The following is a 14947-nucleotide window of genomic DNA, read 5'->3' as shown; positions in this document are numbered from 1 at the left end:
GCGAATTATGGTCTGAAAAACGCCGATCGGCGCCTTTTGAAAAAAAAAAAAAAAGGACTTGGGTGCATGCCGTTAATCGTACTTTGAGGACGTGTTCCTTAAAGGGAAGCATCTAAATCCTGCGCTACATTTAATTTCCCAATGTGAAAGGGGTGTCGTTGAAGAAGCAACGTTGCATGGAGATGAGAGGTGAGAAAAATTATTGCAGCTTTGCACTAGTGGCGCCAAAGCTTGAAGAAAGAGCTCCGCGGCCTTCCTTGTTTCTTTTTCTCTCTCTATTTCTCGCATCTGTTTCTTTCTTTCTTACTACGATTTCTTTCTCTTTCTCGCTCTTTCTATATTTCTTTCTTTCCTTTCGTTCTATCTGCTTCTTTCTTTCTGTCTTTCTTCTTCACGTGTTCGTGTTCGTTTGACACTCGTACCTGCTGTAGACGGTAGTGGGGCTTGCCCAATTCCTGTGGTGCATACCCACCCGAGGAGCTGTGCACGGTGATGCACAAGTTACCGATAGCTTAAACAGCGTCATTGTAAAGAGAATGAAGAGAGTGCGCGCGTTGGTTCGTGATGATGATAGTTGCCGATAGTTCAACAGCTTCGCTCTTAAAAATCTCCTTGTAGTGCCGCAACGGAACATGCTAAAACAAGGTACCGCCCATCTCATGGCCGATGCCCCGTGGTGGGTTGCAGTGCCAGGTTACTAAGGAGCAACCAACCAACCAACGATTTGAGATACGATTAGACTTCCATCTGGCTTCTGCACCGTAATTTTATAAGCCAAGTTGACATGCTTCGCGCAGCACACAAAAACTAGATTTTCTGCACCAGCCCGGCGACTGAGATCGTAGAGCGCTGTGCAATGGAGTTTTCCATACACGCAACAACAGCACCAAAATGCACAGCCTAATAGACACAAGAAGCAAAGCTGGGCCATGGCCAGATTGAACCGATTGAAGTGAATGCAACAAGCACGGCTATGCCCTCAATTTTCATCCACGACTATGGGCTGCGTGGCCAAATACTGTTGGTCCGGAGCTGTGCTTTGCCATCAGCACAGCACAGCTTCCTATTAGATACACTTTGCACAGCCCAGCTGCATAAAAGCAGGAACATTTTGGGTGATATGACGTATTGCACGACATTTCCGATTCTCCTCCTCTGAACCGTGCAGCCGATAGTTTGTTTTCAGATGATTATTTAGCAGTGTGTGTGTTTATTATATAGACTATGTTTAAGGTTAACAAATGCCCAGTACATTGCATGCATGTCAGACCTTGTGCATTTGCATGATTTTAGTGTGCCCTTATTGTAACACACAGGTACTGTTACATTAGGCAAATCGAAAGAAATAACTTGGTGCCGATTTCGCTTTTGGGCTCGACTGTAACACACACACAAATCTGAGGGCTACATTTAGCGAAAAAAATTAGTGTGTGCTAGAATCGTACAAACCCGGTAAGTAGATGGAACTTTATTTGGAGCAGGCTTGATGGTTTCATCCGGGGTTGGCAGCTGTGGACTTGAAAGGCATCTCCCAGGCACATTCAAATGGACTGCGATGGTCATCCAGGCTTTGGCTTGATAACCAAGCCGTGTCCAGGATAGGCTAGGCTACTAGCAAACTCTTTTTCCTCCATACCATAATAGGTCACTGCAGGCTAACTCGTTAACACCCAAAGGCACTAGCTTCCAAGAAAAGCATAGCTATATATAAAAAACCGCCTTCTCATTTGCTAGCTAGGCTTCGCTTCTCGGTGTACAGCTCAACCGTGCCACGAGAAAAGTAACGTCTCTATTTGTAACAATGGCCATTTTAAACTATCTTAGGAGGTCTAGTGCAAGTAAAGTTGTGAAGTGCCCATTGTACTGTACCGTAACGCATTCTGCGAATTAGGGGGGTACCCACTACGCATCTGTACAGCAATACGTGCACCCATGCAGCTGCACACTTTCATGATGCTGTTGCTGACGATAATTATGCCCGAGCGCTTTGGTTAGCCTTTACCCCACCTGCTCATTGCACAACTCGCATGTTTCGATGCCTAATGCGATTCTATGCTTCATTCATTCATTCAGTTTATTTAGACAAAAGGAAAATTTGCCTGGGTTTAAGGCAGATACCGCTGCATGACTAGGGTCCCTCCACCCATACATTTACTCAGATGCAGTGCAACAAAAAATTCATTTTCCCTTTTTTTTTTTGGCGGGGGAACACAAAAGCAAAATTCAAAAACTAGATAGCATACCTGAAACAAAAATTTTAAATATCACGTGACAGCCAACACCATTTTGCCCTAGCATGAAATATTAAGTCAGAATACTAAGTACTATACAGAAATACACAGTTGAAAGAAAAGAGACATTTACACAATATTACAAGTGTACAAAAAACACTAAAAGAAATAGAAAGACAGAAATACACAGTTTGAAAGAAAAGAGACATTTACACAATATTACAAGTGTACAAAAAACACTAAAAGAAATAGAAAGGAAGTACATCTTAACTTTATTCTTCACACTGTTTTTAGCATTACTGCAATATCACATGCATCACAATATTACATGCACGCAATATTACATGCATCGAGACTTCTATAGGTTTTTTTTTTCTGAATCCGTTACAAGCACTGGAGTGGTTCTGCTTGCCACGCAAAAGGCCTGGGTTCGATTGCCTCTCGAACCAAATTTTAGCTCGCGGATAATGCCGATTTTCCTATCACAACATGACACTGACGCCGGAATTCACTGTCACGTTAAAACTATTGCTCTCGTGACCAATTCACCGTCTCATCGCAGCCATCGAGTATCGAGACGCTCCTCTATAAATTGCATCAACTGTTCGTAGAATAACTGTACACAACAGCATGTTGTCCATCAGACATCGTAGGGCTACACAGAGGGATGAAAGTAGAGGCACAAAAACGCATAATACACCGGTGCCAACAGATTTTTTATTTACTGAAAGCTCAATTCCCGAGAAGCACAATGGGCAATTCTTTACATTATCTTTCAATGGAACTTTGGACATGGCAGTTTTGCGGTGTATCCAATGCCGATTCATGCACTAACACTACATTCAAGCTGTGACCATAGAGTCCATTCAGCACATGATCAGCCTCCTGCGTTTCAAAGGGGTGTGTACAAGTGGAAGGAACAACATTTTTCGACGACTGTCACTACATACAGTTTTTCGACCACAATACTAGGCCAAACGAGCGCGTGGGTCGTTTTTGATAACACACGACCACCACTTCAATTTGATTGTGCAAACTGAGCAATTGAGCAAAATTGTGCTTCACGTCTCAATCTGCAATGTCGTAGGCAACTTTTCTTCATTCTTAAGGAAACGAGGCTTTGCACTAACTACGGTGTCTAAAGCTGAATGATTTTTGTACTAGTACTGCTTTAATCAAGCCGAGAGCAAAAATGAGCAAACCAAAGGTCTAATGTATAAATGGCTGTAATCTAGAAAATATAGCCGTAATCACAGCTTTAAAAGTAAAAGAGTGCCCTAATTGATTCCATGCAAATATGCATTCCAACTATTGTTCCGCAAGCTATAAAAAGTGTGCTGCAGTAATTCTTCATCTCTTATCAAAGAGAAGAAAAAAGATTAATGAAGAAACCAAGAGACACGACAAGAAACAAAACAAGTTGTGCAGTCAAAAAAACTGCACACCACTAACAAGCTTTGAGTGTTGTCTCTGCTTGTATCTTAGTTGTTTAAACTATGCCACACATCCAAAAACAAAACAAATGAGATCGAGAAATCTGCACTTACACTTGCTTAGTATCACATGCATGCACCACACGCAAATGTAAATGATATGTAGTTGAACACCGGTTTCACTCTATAAACTGCTCGCTCAATGACACACACACATTTTGTAAAGGCCAGGACTGTGCCAGGTATGCTCGAACACTGATGACAATGGAATATTTAAATCGCACACGGGACGACCAAGTTCACGGCATTACTGAATACTCAGTCGTGCGCACACGCACTGTCCAAGTGCAAATGAGAATGGAATCAGTTGAGATATCCCGCATGAGAACAGAGTTTGCGTCATTACTGCTGGCTCGGTCACATGCACACACTATTATTTGCTAGCTTGGTTTCCTGTGCTCACAATGACCACCCATCAGTAGGCTTCAGAGATTCTGGAAAAAATACAAAAAAAATATAAAACATTCAGCCAGCGAAAACCGTCAGAAAACAAAGCTGTAAGCACTCAAGCATCATCATCATCATTCTTTGGTCATTTCATTATGCTTGAATAGCGTGCAGCACATCATGCTTTTATCGGTCATCTGTCATGAATGCAGTACATGTCTTAAAATTGCTCCTAGCAACATCTGCTCCGAAACGCACTTCTGCCTGCTCCAAAAGCTGCTCCAAAGCAGCCTAAGCCTGTAGCATCACTCTTAACACAAAGCCGATCAATCGAAAGACGCTTCATTTCAATTCCTATTACTCGACTACACGACCAAAGTCTCGCAGATTAGAGCCAAAGTTGACTGATCCGAAAGGCTGCGCACAATTTCTTCAGCAGAGGCGAAAAAAAAGAAAAGCAGTCGTGAATGACCTCGCAAAGAATGGCACATTTCTTGCAGTCCGGGCTTGCGATGACAAAAGCACGTGAAATACTCAGCGTCGTTATTTTTTTACGCGCATCCTGTGAAAGGCAGCAGCGCACGGCAGAGTAGTCTGGTCTGCCTCTCCGTTCGCCTCGTCCGCGTGAGCTGAGGACTTTCGAGGGGAATTGTCCCCGTCAGCTGACGTCACTAAGCTCCGCCTTTATCCCCCGTGGATTTCTCCCTCGTGCTGAATGACTGTATCAACAATAAGTGCAGAAAACGGTTTTCACCGATGTGGCATTTCTATGGGAATTTTCCAGGAATTCTTTCCATGTATTTAACGTTTACGCTGGTAGGTTGCAAGGAAGGCGTTCATGTAGAGAAATCAGGAATTTGTATTGGTTCTAAGGTTGCCCCGATTTTTAGTGATTTATACCTTAGCAAACCCTTGTTTTTGGCGCTTTGAAGGTACATGATGTCTTACAAACTCGCCCAAGCTTCCGTGCTTCTAACCTTAGAAAAATTGACGAACGTTCAGAAGGCGCCTTAGGTAATTCTATTATTAAGGTTCTTCATTATGTGGATGATTACTTGATTTTTTTGTAAAGGGGTGGACTTTGAATCGTGGTAACCTCAGTGAGCGAAAAATTTCATTTAAATGGAGGAGCGCTGAACTTTACTACAAATTGCATCAGAATAATGGAATACAATTTCTAGACATTTCGTTAACGTTCCAGAAGAACCACGTATGCTGGCAGTATTCTCTTAGCTCTTCAAAACCGCTGTTAAACTTTTCGTCTAAGCATTCTAAGGTTGTAAAGAATGGTATAGCGATGTTATGCTTTAAGTCTTCTCTCACCAAGTCGTGGGAGCACAAAATGAGTGCCAGCTTTAACACACAGGTTACGCGCCTTTTAGATGTAGGTTATCTTTGCATTGCAGTGGCCAGTGTCACCCACCACGGTGGTCTAGTGGTTGTGGTGCTCGACTGCTGACCCGCAGATCGAGAGATAGAATCCCAGCCACCGCCGGCCGCACTTTCGATGGAGGCGAAAATGCTTGAGGCCTGTGCACTTAGATTTAAGTGCACGTTAAAGAACCCCAGGTGGCCGAAATTTCCGGAGCCCTCCACTACGGCGTCTCTCATAATCGTATTGTGGTTTTGCGACGTTAAACCCCAACAAATTATTTTTAAAAGAAACAGTGGCAACTGTCGCTGAACGTTTAAAGAAGTCGGTTTTGTGAAGCCCAAGCACGGTTGCAGAAAGCAATAGGAAAAAATGTGTCGTACGTATTCCTTACATTCATTGCGTTATCTCACGGGGCTTAAGAAAATGGGAAGTAGATATGGTGTTAATGTTTTTACGGCTGCTGATAATCTAGGTAAGATTTGTGCCGCTGAGCAGAGAAAGAATGAGCGAGTAACTAGACAAGCAGCGGACCAACATTTGTTTCATAAAACACACCAACAAATTCACTGATTGCTGTACAAGTTTGGTGTATAAGGTTTCTTTTAGCTGTGGCTGCTTCTACGTAAGACAGACGGGCCACTGTGTTGACCAGAGATTACTGGAACGTAAGAGATCGCTAACTGGAGGCGCACCTTCTAAAGTGCACGCCTAAATTCAATGAATGCGCAGTTCTGTACAAGCACAGGAACTGAATAAACGCGTATAATGATTGAGGCATGGCATATCGATAATAGTGGTAGCGCACGCATGAGTCAACCATCAATTAACTTGCATAAAGAAGGAATCAAATGACTTAACGGTTATCTTTCAGGTAGACACCCCCCGTGCCAGATTGATAGGTTCACCTACTGCTTGGGCATGTGCAGATGAGCTTTTGTGCCTTCCTTCTTTTTTTTCCACCGTTGCGCGTCTTTGCAGTTGTTAGTTGGCGTTTGCGGTGTCTGGACTTTTCTTGAGTCTGTGTTTTAATGCCCTATCTTTTAGAAAGGATAACATGTATTGTTCCCTGAATATGTGAAGTCCATTTTTGTGGCAAGTAACTGACAAAGCATTTACTTATAATCTGAAAGGCACCAATTGTGGAAGCATTGGTGCATGAGACTTTGCTGGGCATGTGAAAAGACTCCTTTTAGTCAATCTGCATATTGTGCCAAACATGCTCAAACATTTGTCTTTAAAGACACATTGAGCTTTAGCATGTGTACATGTGTACGGTTGTAGTCTGTGTTGGGAGTGTGATGGTCAAGTAGTGCATTTTTATATTTAATCATGCTGGAATACCTTGCATAAAATGAAGTGCTACATCACTGCTCCGCTATCTCTGCAGTGGGTACCCTCATTTCAAGCTGAATTGGCAGCACTAGCCAAAAATTTGGCATCCTATGGAGGGATTGAATGAGTCCAGTTAATTGTCTGATGCTCTAAACAGCTAGCACCTGATTTTCTCCCAGGTTATACTATCAGAAACTCTGCTATAGCAGCTGCACTACTTAAAATTGAGAAGTGCACGTATTCAAAGTTCAAAGACGACATATTTTAATCTATGAAAATATCCAGCGTGCCAGATTTGCTCTCAGACCTTGCGGCCTTAGGACAGTGTCACAGTTTGGTTCCTCAAGCAGCCCTCCAACCCAAAAATCCCGAAAAAACGTACCGGTATCTTGATCTCCAAAGACGAGAGAGCAGCTCCTTCGTCCCCATGATGCGTGCCGAACAAGCCAAGCTGCCGAATGTCGTCTTCCGACAGCTCATCGCCCTCCGCCAGCGAATCGTCAAACGAAATGCCCAAATCCTGCATGTCCTGCGGGTTACCTTCGTGTCCCTGGAACGTGCTCACGTTCTGCTGCATCTTCCATCGGCTGCCGTGGGCATTGTCCTCGAGCTGTGCAGTCGCCGGCGGCGTTTCCGGCAGAACGGAAGCCGTAGCGACGTCGAAGCCGGACGGTTGCCCTCCTCCAGTGCTGTTCTGTGTCCATGCGCCACGTTTGCTGTGACACCCAGGTGGGAGGAGCATCTGCAGCAACCTCGGGCTGCTGCGGCATGTTAGAAGGCTGCCAAGAGGAATGGATGGTCGCCGGCGGCGGTGCTTCTGGCGGAATGAAAGTGGGATTCACGTTGGAACTGGCTTGTGGTTGCCCTTCAAACTGGCTCGCGGATGTGCACCAGGAGGTGCTTGGCTGCTGTGAAACATTCGACGTCTGCCAAGTAGAACCGACTGTCACTGGTGGTGCCTTGGTGGAACGGGATGCGGAGGTATGTTGAAACCAGGTGGCGGCTGAACTTCTCGTTTCCCTGCAGCCGCGTCCCAGATGTCCGATGGCCGTGAAGATCCTGCGGCAACGTGCGGCTTCTGCGGCACGTTCGGGCAGGGCACCGACGTTGGTTGCCGCTCGGTAGGTCCCACTGCAGGACCGCCGTCACCCTGGCCTTGCAACATTGAGGCGTTGTTTGGGACCTTCAGTCCTTGCGAGTTGAACACGTCTCGAAGGACCTCTCTGATCTCTGCGCGGATCAGGGCCACGTTCTGTTCTCTCACGATCTCCACCACACGGTTGTACATTTCATCCTGGGTGCAAATACAATGCGCATCGTGTAGGTGCTGCTGCAGGCAACAAGGTTCTGCACTGTTGGGACCAATGCACAATTATTAAGACAACCAACTGGATCGCTTAGCGTCTCTTCCCTTTTTTGTATCGTGGCTTCCGCTATTAGCACTGGCTGCACGCAGCCGTAACTAATCGCGGAGGCCAAGCAGAAGACAACGGATTTACACATTTTGCTGGCCGAACTTCTTGCATAGCTTCCACATCTATACTCCGTTTCATACCTGATGTATGAAACAGAGTATAGTGATGCGAAGACTGAGAAAAGAGTGGAGCCTGTGGCTTTCCCCTCATTCTTACTCTCGTCACTCTTCCTTTTCCCAGCCCCTTGCTATGTACTATACAATACATGGCTATGCTAGCTTTACCCTCTCCCCTTTCCCACTCCCTTGCTATATATTATACACGGCTATGCTTTACCCTCTCCCCTCCTCCCTTCCTTCCTCATCACCCTAATATCACTTTTTGGTTCAAAGGGAAGTGGACGCAACTTTGAATAGTAGCAGGATTCGACTTTCGGTAGAATGCAAGCCTTACTATACTTAAGGGCATATAAGCCGGTATAACAAGCTTTTAAACCTAAAAAATGATGAATCTATGTAAGGTTAATATGTTAATTTAACCTTGAAGTGGGCTTCACGGCAGTGCGAATTTCACCTGGATGGGTGTATTCTGGGCACAGCACCCTTACGCCGCAGTGGAACCAGCTTTACAGGGGGTTACATGCGGTTTATATATGTTTGTTTGTTCATTTCGAATACTTTGAAATTTCCAATAATTTAAATACATTTCGAAGCGAATTGGATTACTTTAATATTCATTCGAATATTCGAAGTGCTCGAATATTCGCACGTGCCTACTATGGATGTCTTGAAAAGGCTAAACACAAAAATGGAGCACCACAAGTGCGTCACATACTCACACTAACATTGAAGCTTCCTCGTCTGGTGCTGGTTTCACCTGCAAGAATGTGAACCGCATGTAAGTGTGGTATTTCTGACATTCACAGGCAAAAAGCCAGTTGGAAGAGCCTCCTTACTTGATGTCGGTTTTGGCAGATGGCTTGAATCTGTGGAACGTGGTTCGGAGGTATGTGAAAGTGGCCCGTGTACTTCCATCTGCGAGAAAGTGTCTGCAGTTTGCGACACCACCTGTGGAGGTTGCCGGTATGCTTCCATCTCAGAGTTGATGTTGGCGACTTGCGACACCGACTGGTTCACTGCCTTTGGTGTGGACATGTTCACCTGTGACCCCGCCTGTGGAGCTTGCCGGTATTCTTCCATATGAGAGTTGGTCTTGACCAGTGGCACCGACTGCGGGAGTGGCCGGCAGCCTTCCGTTTGTGGGCGGATGTTCATGTGTGAAAGTGACTGCATAGGTGCCTGGTTCGCTTCCTTCTGTGGGCAGATGTTCACCTGTGACATCACCTGTGCAGCTTGCTGGTACACTTCCATTTGTGAGCGGGTACCGATGTGTGAAAGCGACTGTGTAGGTGACTGGCGCGTGTCCTGTCGGCATATGTTCACCTGTGGTTCTTGCCGGTACGCCTCCATCGGTGGGTGAGTGTTGTCCACTGCTTGTGACAGTGGCTGTGGAGGTTGCCAGTGCACATCCACTTGAGGGTTGGTGTCCACAGTTTTCAACAGCAATTGTGGTGGTTGTCGGTACGCTTCCATCTGTGGGCAGGTTGTTGTGTGACAGCGACTGCGGAGGTGTCTGGTGCGTTTCCATCTGTGGGCAGATCTTTGCCTGAGACGTTGGCAGTGGAGCTTGCCGGTGCACGTCCATCTGTGAGCGGGCGTTGGTGGCTTGCGACAATGACTGTGGAGGTTGCTTGTGCACTTGCATCTGTCGGTAGGTATCTACAACTTCTGACAGTGACTTTGTAGGTGGCTGGTAAGCTTCCATCTGTGAGTGGGTGTCCACAACTTGTGACTGCGGAGGCAGATGGTGCACTTCTTGTGCAGAGGTCACAGTATGTGGCATAGTCTGTGGAGGTTGCCAATACACTTCTGTATGCGAACGGGTGTCTGCAGCTTCCGATGACAGTGGAAGTGGCCGAAACACTTCTGTATGCGGGCGGTCTGCAGCTTGCGACGTCTGTGGAAGTGGCCGGCGCACTTCCGTCTGTGGGCGGAAGTCTGCAGCTTGCGACAACTGTGGAAGTGGCCGGAACACTTCCGTATGTGGGCGGTCTGCAGCTTGTGATGACTGTGGAAGTGGTCGGTGCACTTCCGTCTGTGGGCGGAAGTCTGCAGCTTGCGACGACTGTGGAAGTGGTCGGCGCACTTCCGTCTGTGGGCGGAAGTCTGCAGCTTGCGACAACTGTGGAAGTGGCCGGAACACTTCCGTATGCGGGCGATCTGCAGCTTGTGACGACTGTGGAAGTGGCCGGTGCACTTCCGTCTGTGGGCGGAACTCTGCAGGTTGCGACGACTGTGGAAGTGGCCGGCGCACTTCCGTCTGTGGGCGGAAGTCTGCAGGTTGCGACGACTGTGGAAGTGGCCGGAACACTTCTGTATGCAGGCGGTCTGCAGCTTGTGATGACTGTGGAAGTGGCCGGTGCACTTCCGTATGTGGCCGGTTGTCTGCAGCTTGCGACAACTGTGGAAGTGGCCGGAACATTTCCGTATGCGGGCGGTCTGCAGCTTGCGACGACTGCGGAAGTGGCCGGCGTAGTTCTGTCTGTAGGAGGGTGTTTGCGGCTTGCAACGACAACTGTGGGCAAGGCTGGTACACTTCTGTCTGTGGGCGAGTGTCCACAGCTAGTGACGACGACTGTGGAGGTGGCTGGCAGACCTGTGGGCGGTCGATGTGTGGAAGCGACTGCTTAGCCGGACCCCTCGGAGCATCCTTGGAGAGGTTGTTCAGCTCTATGGTTGTGCTGTGGACAGAACGAGCAAATAATGCAAAGGTCAAAATGGCAGGCACAGGTGTCACACTGACAAAATGGCAAGATGGGCGGGTTGATGTACATTCATGGGGAGGTTAAGCAAATCAAGAAGGACAGCGGTGACTGAAGAACCCAGGACAAGCACCTAAGTATACATATACTATGTACATTGGCTCAAGCGTGCATCTCTGTTCATATATCTGTGTAACAGTTCTAATGGGACCCCTTTGGTTAACAGCAAGAGCATCCTTGGTGCCCTTCAATCTATCTCCCTTCCCTCTTTCCAAACCATGAGACACCAGGCGCTAACATCATGTAACGCCTGCTGCAACACTAAAGTACCATGATTTCTAAGGTGCACATTAAAGTGCTCCAGGTGGCAAAAATTAATCCAGAGCCCAAACTTCTCTGCTTCATAATCAGATGATTGTTTTGGCATTTTATGCCGTTTCATAACACAGAATTCAGATCTTTTTAACCCGTAGCCCACAATCTCTTTACGAGCTGGCAGTTGACCAATAATCCCTCGCATACTACCCAAAGGCATCGTCAGCCAGAACAAGACCCTGGCTATGGATGAAGGAAAGAAGGCAACATTCATGGGTAATTTCAGGTAATTATTACCACTCAACACTGTCAGATTGCGAACCTGACACGATTTCAATAGGTGTGGTAATGAAAGGGTTAAATTGTAACTGGAAGTGAACAGAACAATCGAAAGCGCTCCGCATCCAGGAAGCTCTGCACTCATTGACATTAGAAATCAGATATCCAACAAACTGTCTGCGTTATTTCTTAGGATTAGGTGCGGACTCCAAGTATGAAATATTAACTGTTCAGACATCATGCAAGAAACTATTGCAAAAGTGCCTACAGCATGTGCTTCAATCCCAGCAACTGTGACTGAGCGCACTCATGCAGCACTCACTTATTGTCACCACAAGGGTGGTAGTTCTAGTTCTTTAAAGGGCCCCTCACCAGGTTTGACAATTTTCAGCTAACGAGCGCAATGCATACACTGGGCGTTCACGATCACGTCTGCCAAAATTTGCAATGCTACGTGTCGCGGAAATGGATCAAATTTCAAGGTGAACGCTGCCTGCCCTTCCTCTCGCGGGCGCGCGCCCAAAGAATGAGGGGATGACGTACATGAGAAAATGGCCCTACGTAGATGGTAGTGCTGTGACGTCGCACCTCTACGTAGACGACTGTGCTCTGACGTCGCCAACAGTAGCACGTGATGCTGCGATAATTATTTGACACGACATGTGTAGTTTGTGTAATTTGTTGCTTGAATAGATTAAAAAAACTTGAGAGAAATAATGAGACACACAAAGGGAATGTGCGCGTCTTTTTCATTTTTTTTCGTGAATTGCAGCGAAATGCGGGGTTAATGTGCCTCCGTTTCCCATGCATTCGTGTCCCCGCGGTTAGCACATCGAGCAGATGCCAGCTCTGGAAACAAAAGTAATGTTCTGGCGCGTTCGAGCACTCATTAGGCTTATTTATTCTACCGCGTCCAAGTAAACGTTAATGCAGCACTGGCTCACGATACCGCCACTCTCGTGCAGGTACAAATGTCGCAACTTTCATGCTTGTGCCGCAGAAACAGGCAGGACACCACAGAGAACGCAGACACAACGCCCACGGCCGCTACATAAAAAAAAGGTAGCGGCCGTGCAACGCCGCTCGCGTGCTCGGGCTGGCTCGGGCACGTCATGTGCACGTGACCATGCATGTGCACGTGACCATGCATGTGCATGACGTGTTCATGTGTATGTGTCAAGTGAAGAGGGCAGGGAAGGGATTTGGCTTGCGAAGGCTACACGGGGCGAGTGGCAAGGGTTTGAAACTCACCTCCTCGCATCATGGTTTCGCGCCACTACAAATGATTGCAAATCAGTTCTGCGGAATCCCGCAAGGTGGCGGAAGGGTTAAGAAAGGGAAAATAGACAGCCACCCGATTGTAGCACGAAGCCACAAGGAAATCCATATGATTGTTTCTCTCAGCTCGTAATGAACCGATTTGAGAAATTCTTGTAGCATACTGCTCTTCATTCGGCACACCACAACTTCCAGCGTCTAACTAAAATTTGCTATGTGGCCTGGTGAGGGGCCCTTTAAAGAAAAATCACGCAATATGCGTGGAAAGACTCATTTCTGCAAAGCGCAAGAAAGACATCATGCACGAAATGATTACTAAAGTCAACAAGTTACGCTTTAATGCCACCAATTGCTATTTTGAATGGTTCTTGGTGTACTAATTTACATTTCCACTAAAATACTCTAGCATTTAGTCATTTCAGTAAACACGGCAAATGTTTTCAAACACGCGAAGCTACTTTTTGACTAGTTTTTCTAACTTCATGGCTAGGCTCTCTTTTGCTTTTTCGACCTTGCAACCCCGATTTTGCACTGTAGCAATTACAAACGAAAAAAGTAAAGTGAGTGAGAATGTCACATGCATGCCTTTGCAGGTCGTTGATGAAAGTGTGTCCTGACCCACGGCCGCCGAGCTGTTGCCTAAACTCATCCTCACTGAGACATGGCACTCCCTGGGGCTTCGGGCCCAGCCACGCCAAGTCGCAGTGGACGCGGTCCTTGCCACCCACTCGGCCCACCATGTAGTCCACGTTGAGCATCGCCCCCTTGTGCAGCACTCGGGCGAGGTTGTTCAAGAAGGGCCGGCCCTCGTAGTAGAAGCAGTCCACGGTGACTGTCAGCTCCCGGATGCTGGACCCCTCCCGGACTTCCACGATGGCGGCGGACTCGCAGACTTCCACAACGGTGCCCTTCCGGCTTGGGAAGACATAGACCTTGGGCTCCTCCGGCGGAGGATGAGGATGACCTCCAAAGGCTTTGCCCATCACAGGAGCCTGCAAGACAAGTGTTTCGTCGAGTGCGCGGAGTACAAACTGTGAAATGAGATTTAGCAGGCACTAAAGAGGAAAAAAAAAAATGTTTCCTTCATACTGCTAAGTCACCCTTTCACAATGCAAAATGTGCCCCTCTTGCTGCGAGAGGATGCTTGCAAGTCGAAAAACGCATGAGGGTATGCTATTATCTGCTGAGATCACGTGGTGTCATAGAACCACCATAGATCATCTTGATCATCATCACTTTGAACATCATTTAATTTTCATCACGTGGCCTGTGTGACTACTACTACTACTACTACGACGACGACGACAACGATGGTGGCAGCATAGGGTGGACTAAAATAGTCACTGGAAAATTTCAGAGTACTGCAAAGGTAGGCTGCATGCGGGCAACATTGGGCGGTGGCGGTCATTTCCCTTCTAGACCGTCTGGGGCGTTGCTAACGCGTGTTGAGAAACGACCGATCTTTTCGCCTCGATGCTGTGTTACGCTCAACTGGAATGTGTGTGTGTGTGTTTCTTCAAGAGGATATTAGAAGTTATTTTGAGTCATCGACAGTTATTAATGGAATGCACGGTAAGCGGTGTAGCTAATGTTGCCATGTGCTCGCGAACTCTCTTTATGGCTTCATCAGTCTCTCTTCGTGTCACTGCCGGGTGTGTTCGCTAGGTTCGGAGCTGTAAACATAGTTGCATCAGCGCAGTGCCTTCGTGCGAGATGCCGTGTACTTCGACACTTAGTCAATCTTGACTGTCTGCGCTAGCTTTGACATTATCAAACAACATTGATAACATTCAACATTCCATCTTTTGACTTATCGCTGATGCATGCCTTGCTTGCGCACCATGCTTGCCGTTCAACTAGTTGATATGGGCAGTAAAACTGGTGTGTGCACGGTAATTGGAAGTTGTGGGCGACGTATTTGTCCCTCAGTTCAGAACGCCAGCAGCCGAACACACGGGCGAATCGGCGTGCGGTAGGTAAGGTGCATCTTAATTTTGCGAATACGTTGTCGTTTCCTAACA

The 14947-nt window shown here is 46.9% G+C and overlaps 2 protein-coding genes across 2 annotated transcripts; both read right to left on the bottom strand.

The window, feature by feature from the left end:
- Nucleotides 1-4027: 4027 nt before the first annotated feature.
- LOC119407201 (uncharacterized) lies at nucleotides 4028-8106 on the bottom strand. The gene is made up of 2 exons (XM_037674078.2): nucleotides 7201-8106; nucleotides 4028-4158 (listed from the first exon to the last, which is right to left on the bottom strand). The coding sequence occupies exons 1-2, from the start codon at nucleotides 7558-7560 to the stop codon at nucleotides 4150-4152; spliced, it is 369 nt and encodes a 122-aa protein (XP_037530006.1). The 5' UTR covers nucleotides 7561-8106; the 3' UTR covers nucleotides 4028-4149.
- On the bottom strand, nucleotides 7765-13684 carry LOC125760158 (uncharacterized). Its single transcript, XM_049419895.1, has 4 exons — nucleotides 13545-13684; nucleotides 9818-11033; nucleotides 9262-9738; nucleotides 7765-8112 (listed from the first exon to the last, which is right to left on the bottom strand). Exons 1-4 carry the CDS (start codon nucleotides 13682-13684, stop codon nucleotides 7765-7767), a joined length of 2181 nt encoding a protein of 726 aa, XP_049275852.1.
- Between the last annotated feature and the right edge of the window lie 1263 nt (nucleotides 13685-14947).

Source organism: Rhipicephalus sanguineus, chromosome 10, assembly GCF_013339695.2.
Source record: "Rhipicephalus sanguineus isolate Rsan-2018 chromosome 10, BIME_Rsan_1.4, whole genome shotgun sequence".
NCBI classification, from domain to species: Eukaryota; Metazoa; Arthropoda; class Arachnida; order Ixodida; family Ixodidae; genus Rhipicephalus; species Rhipicephalus sanguineus.
This window is presented reverse-complemented; position numbering and strand designations above follow the sequence as displayed.

What these genes read in the sequence shown, in the direction of transcription:
- LOC125760158 (XM_049419895.1), bottom strand. Translation starts at nt 13,684, where the DNA reads ATGCTCAACGTGGACTACATGGTGGGCCGAGTGGGTGGCAAGGACCGC. An exon ending in ACCTGCCCACAGATGGAAGC is followed by an intron (nt 9,739 to 9,817) that starts GTACCGACAACC and finishes CAACCTCCACAG; the next exon opens with CCACTGTCACAAGCAGTGGA. An exon ending in ACACTTTCTCGCAGATGGAA is followed by an intron (nt 8,113 to 9,261) that starts GTACACGGGCCA and finishes ATTTGCACCCAG; the next exon opens with GATGAAATGTACAACCGTGT.
- LOC119407201 (XM_037674078.2), bottom strand. Translation starts at nt 7,560, where the DNA reads ATGCTCCTCCCACCTGGGTGTCACAGCAAACGTGGCGCATGGACACAG.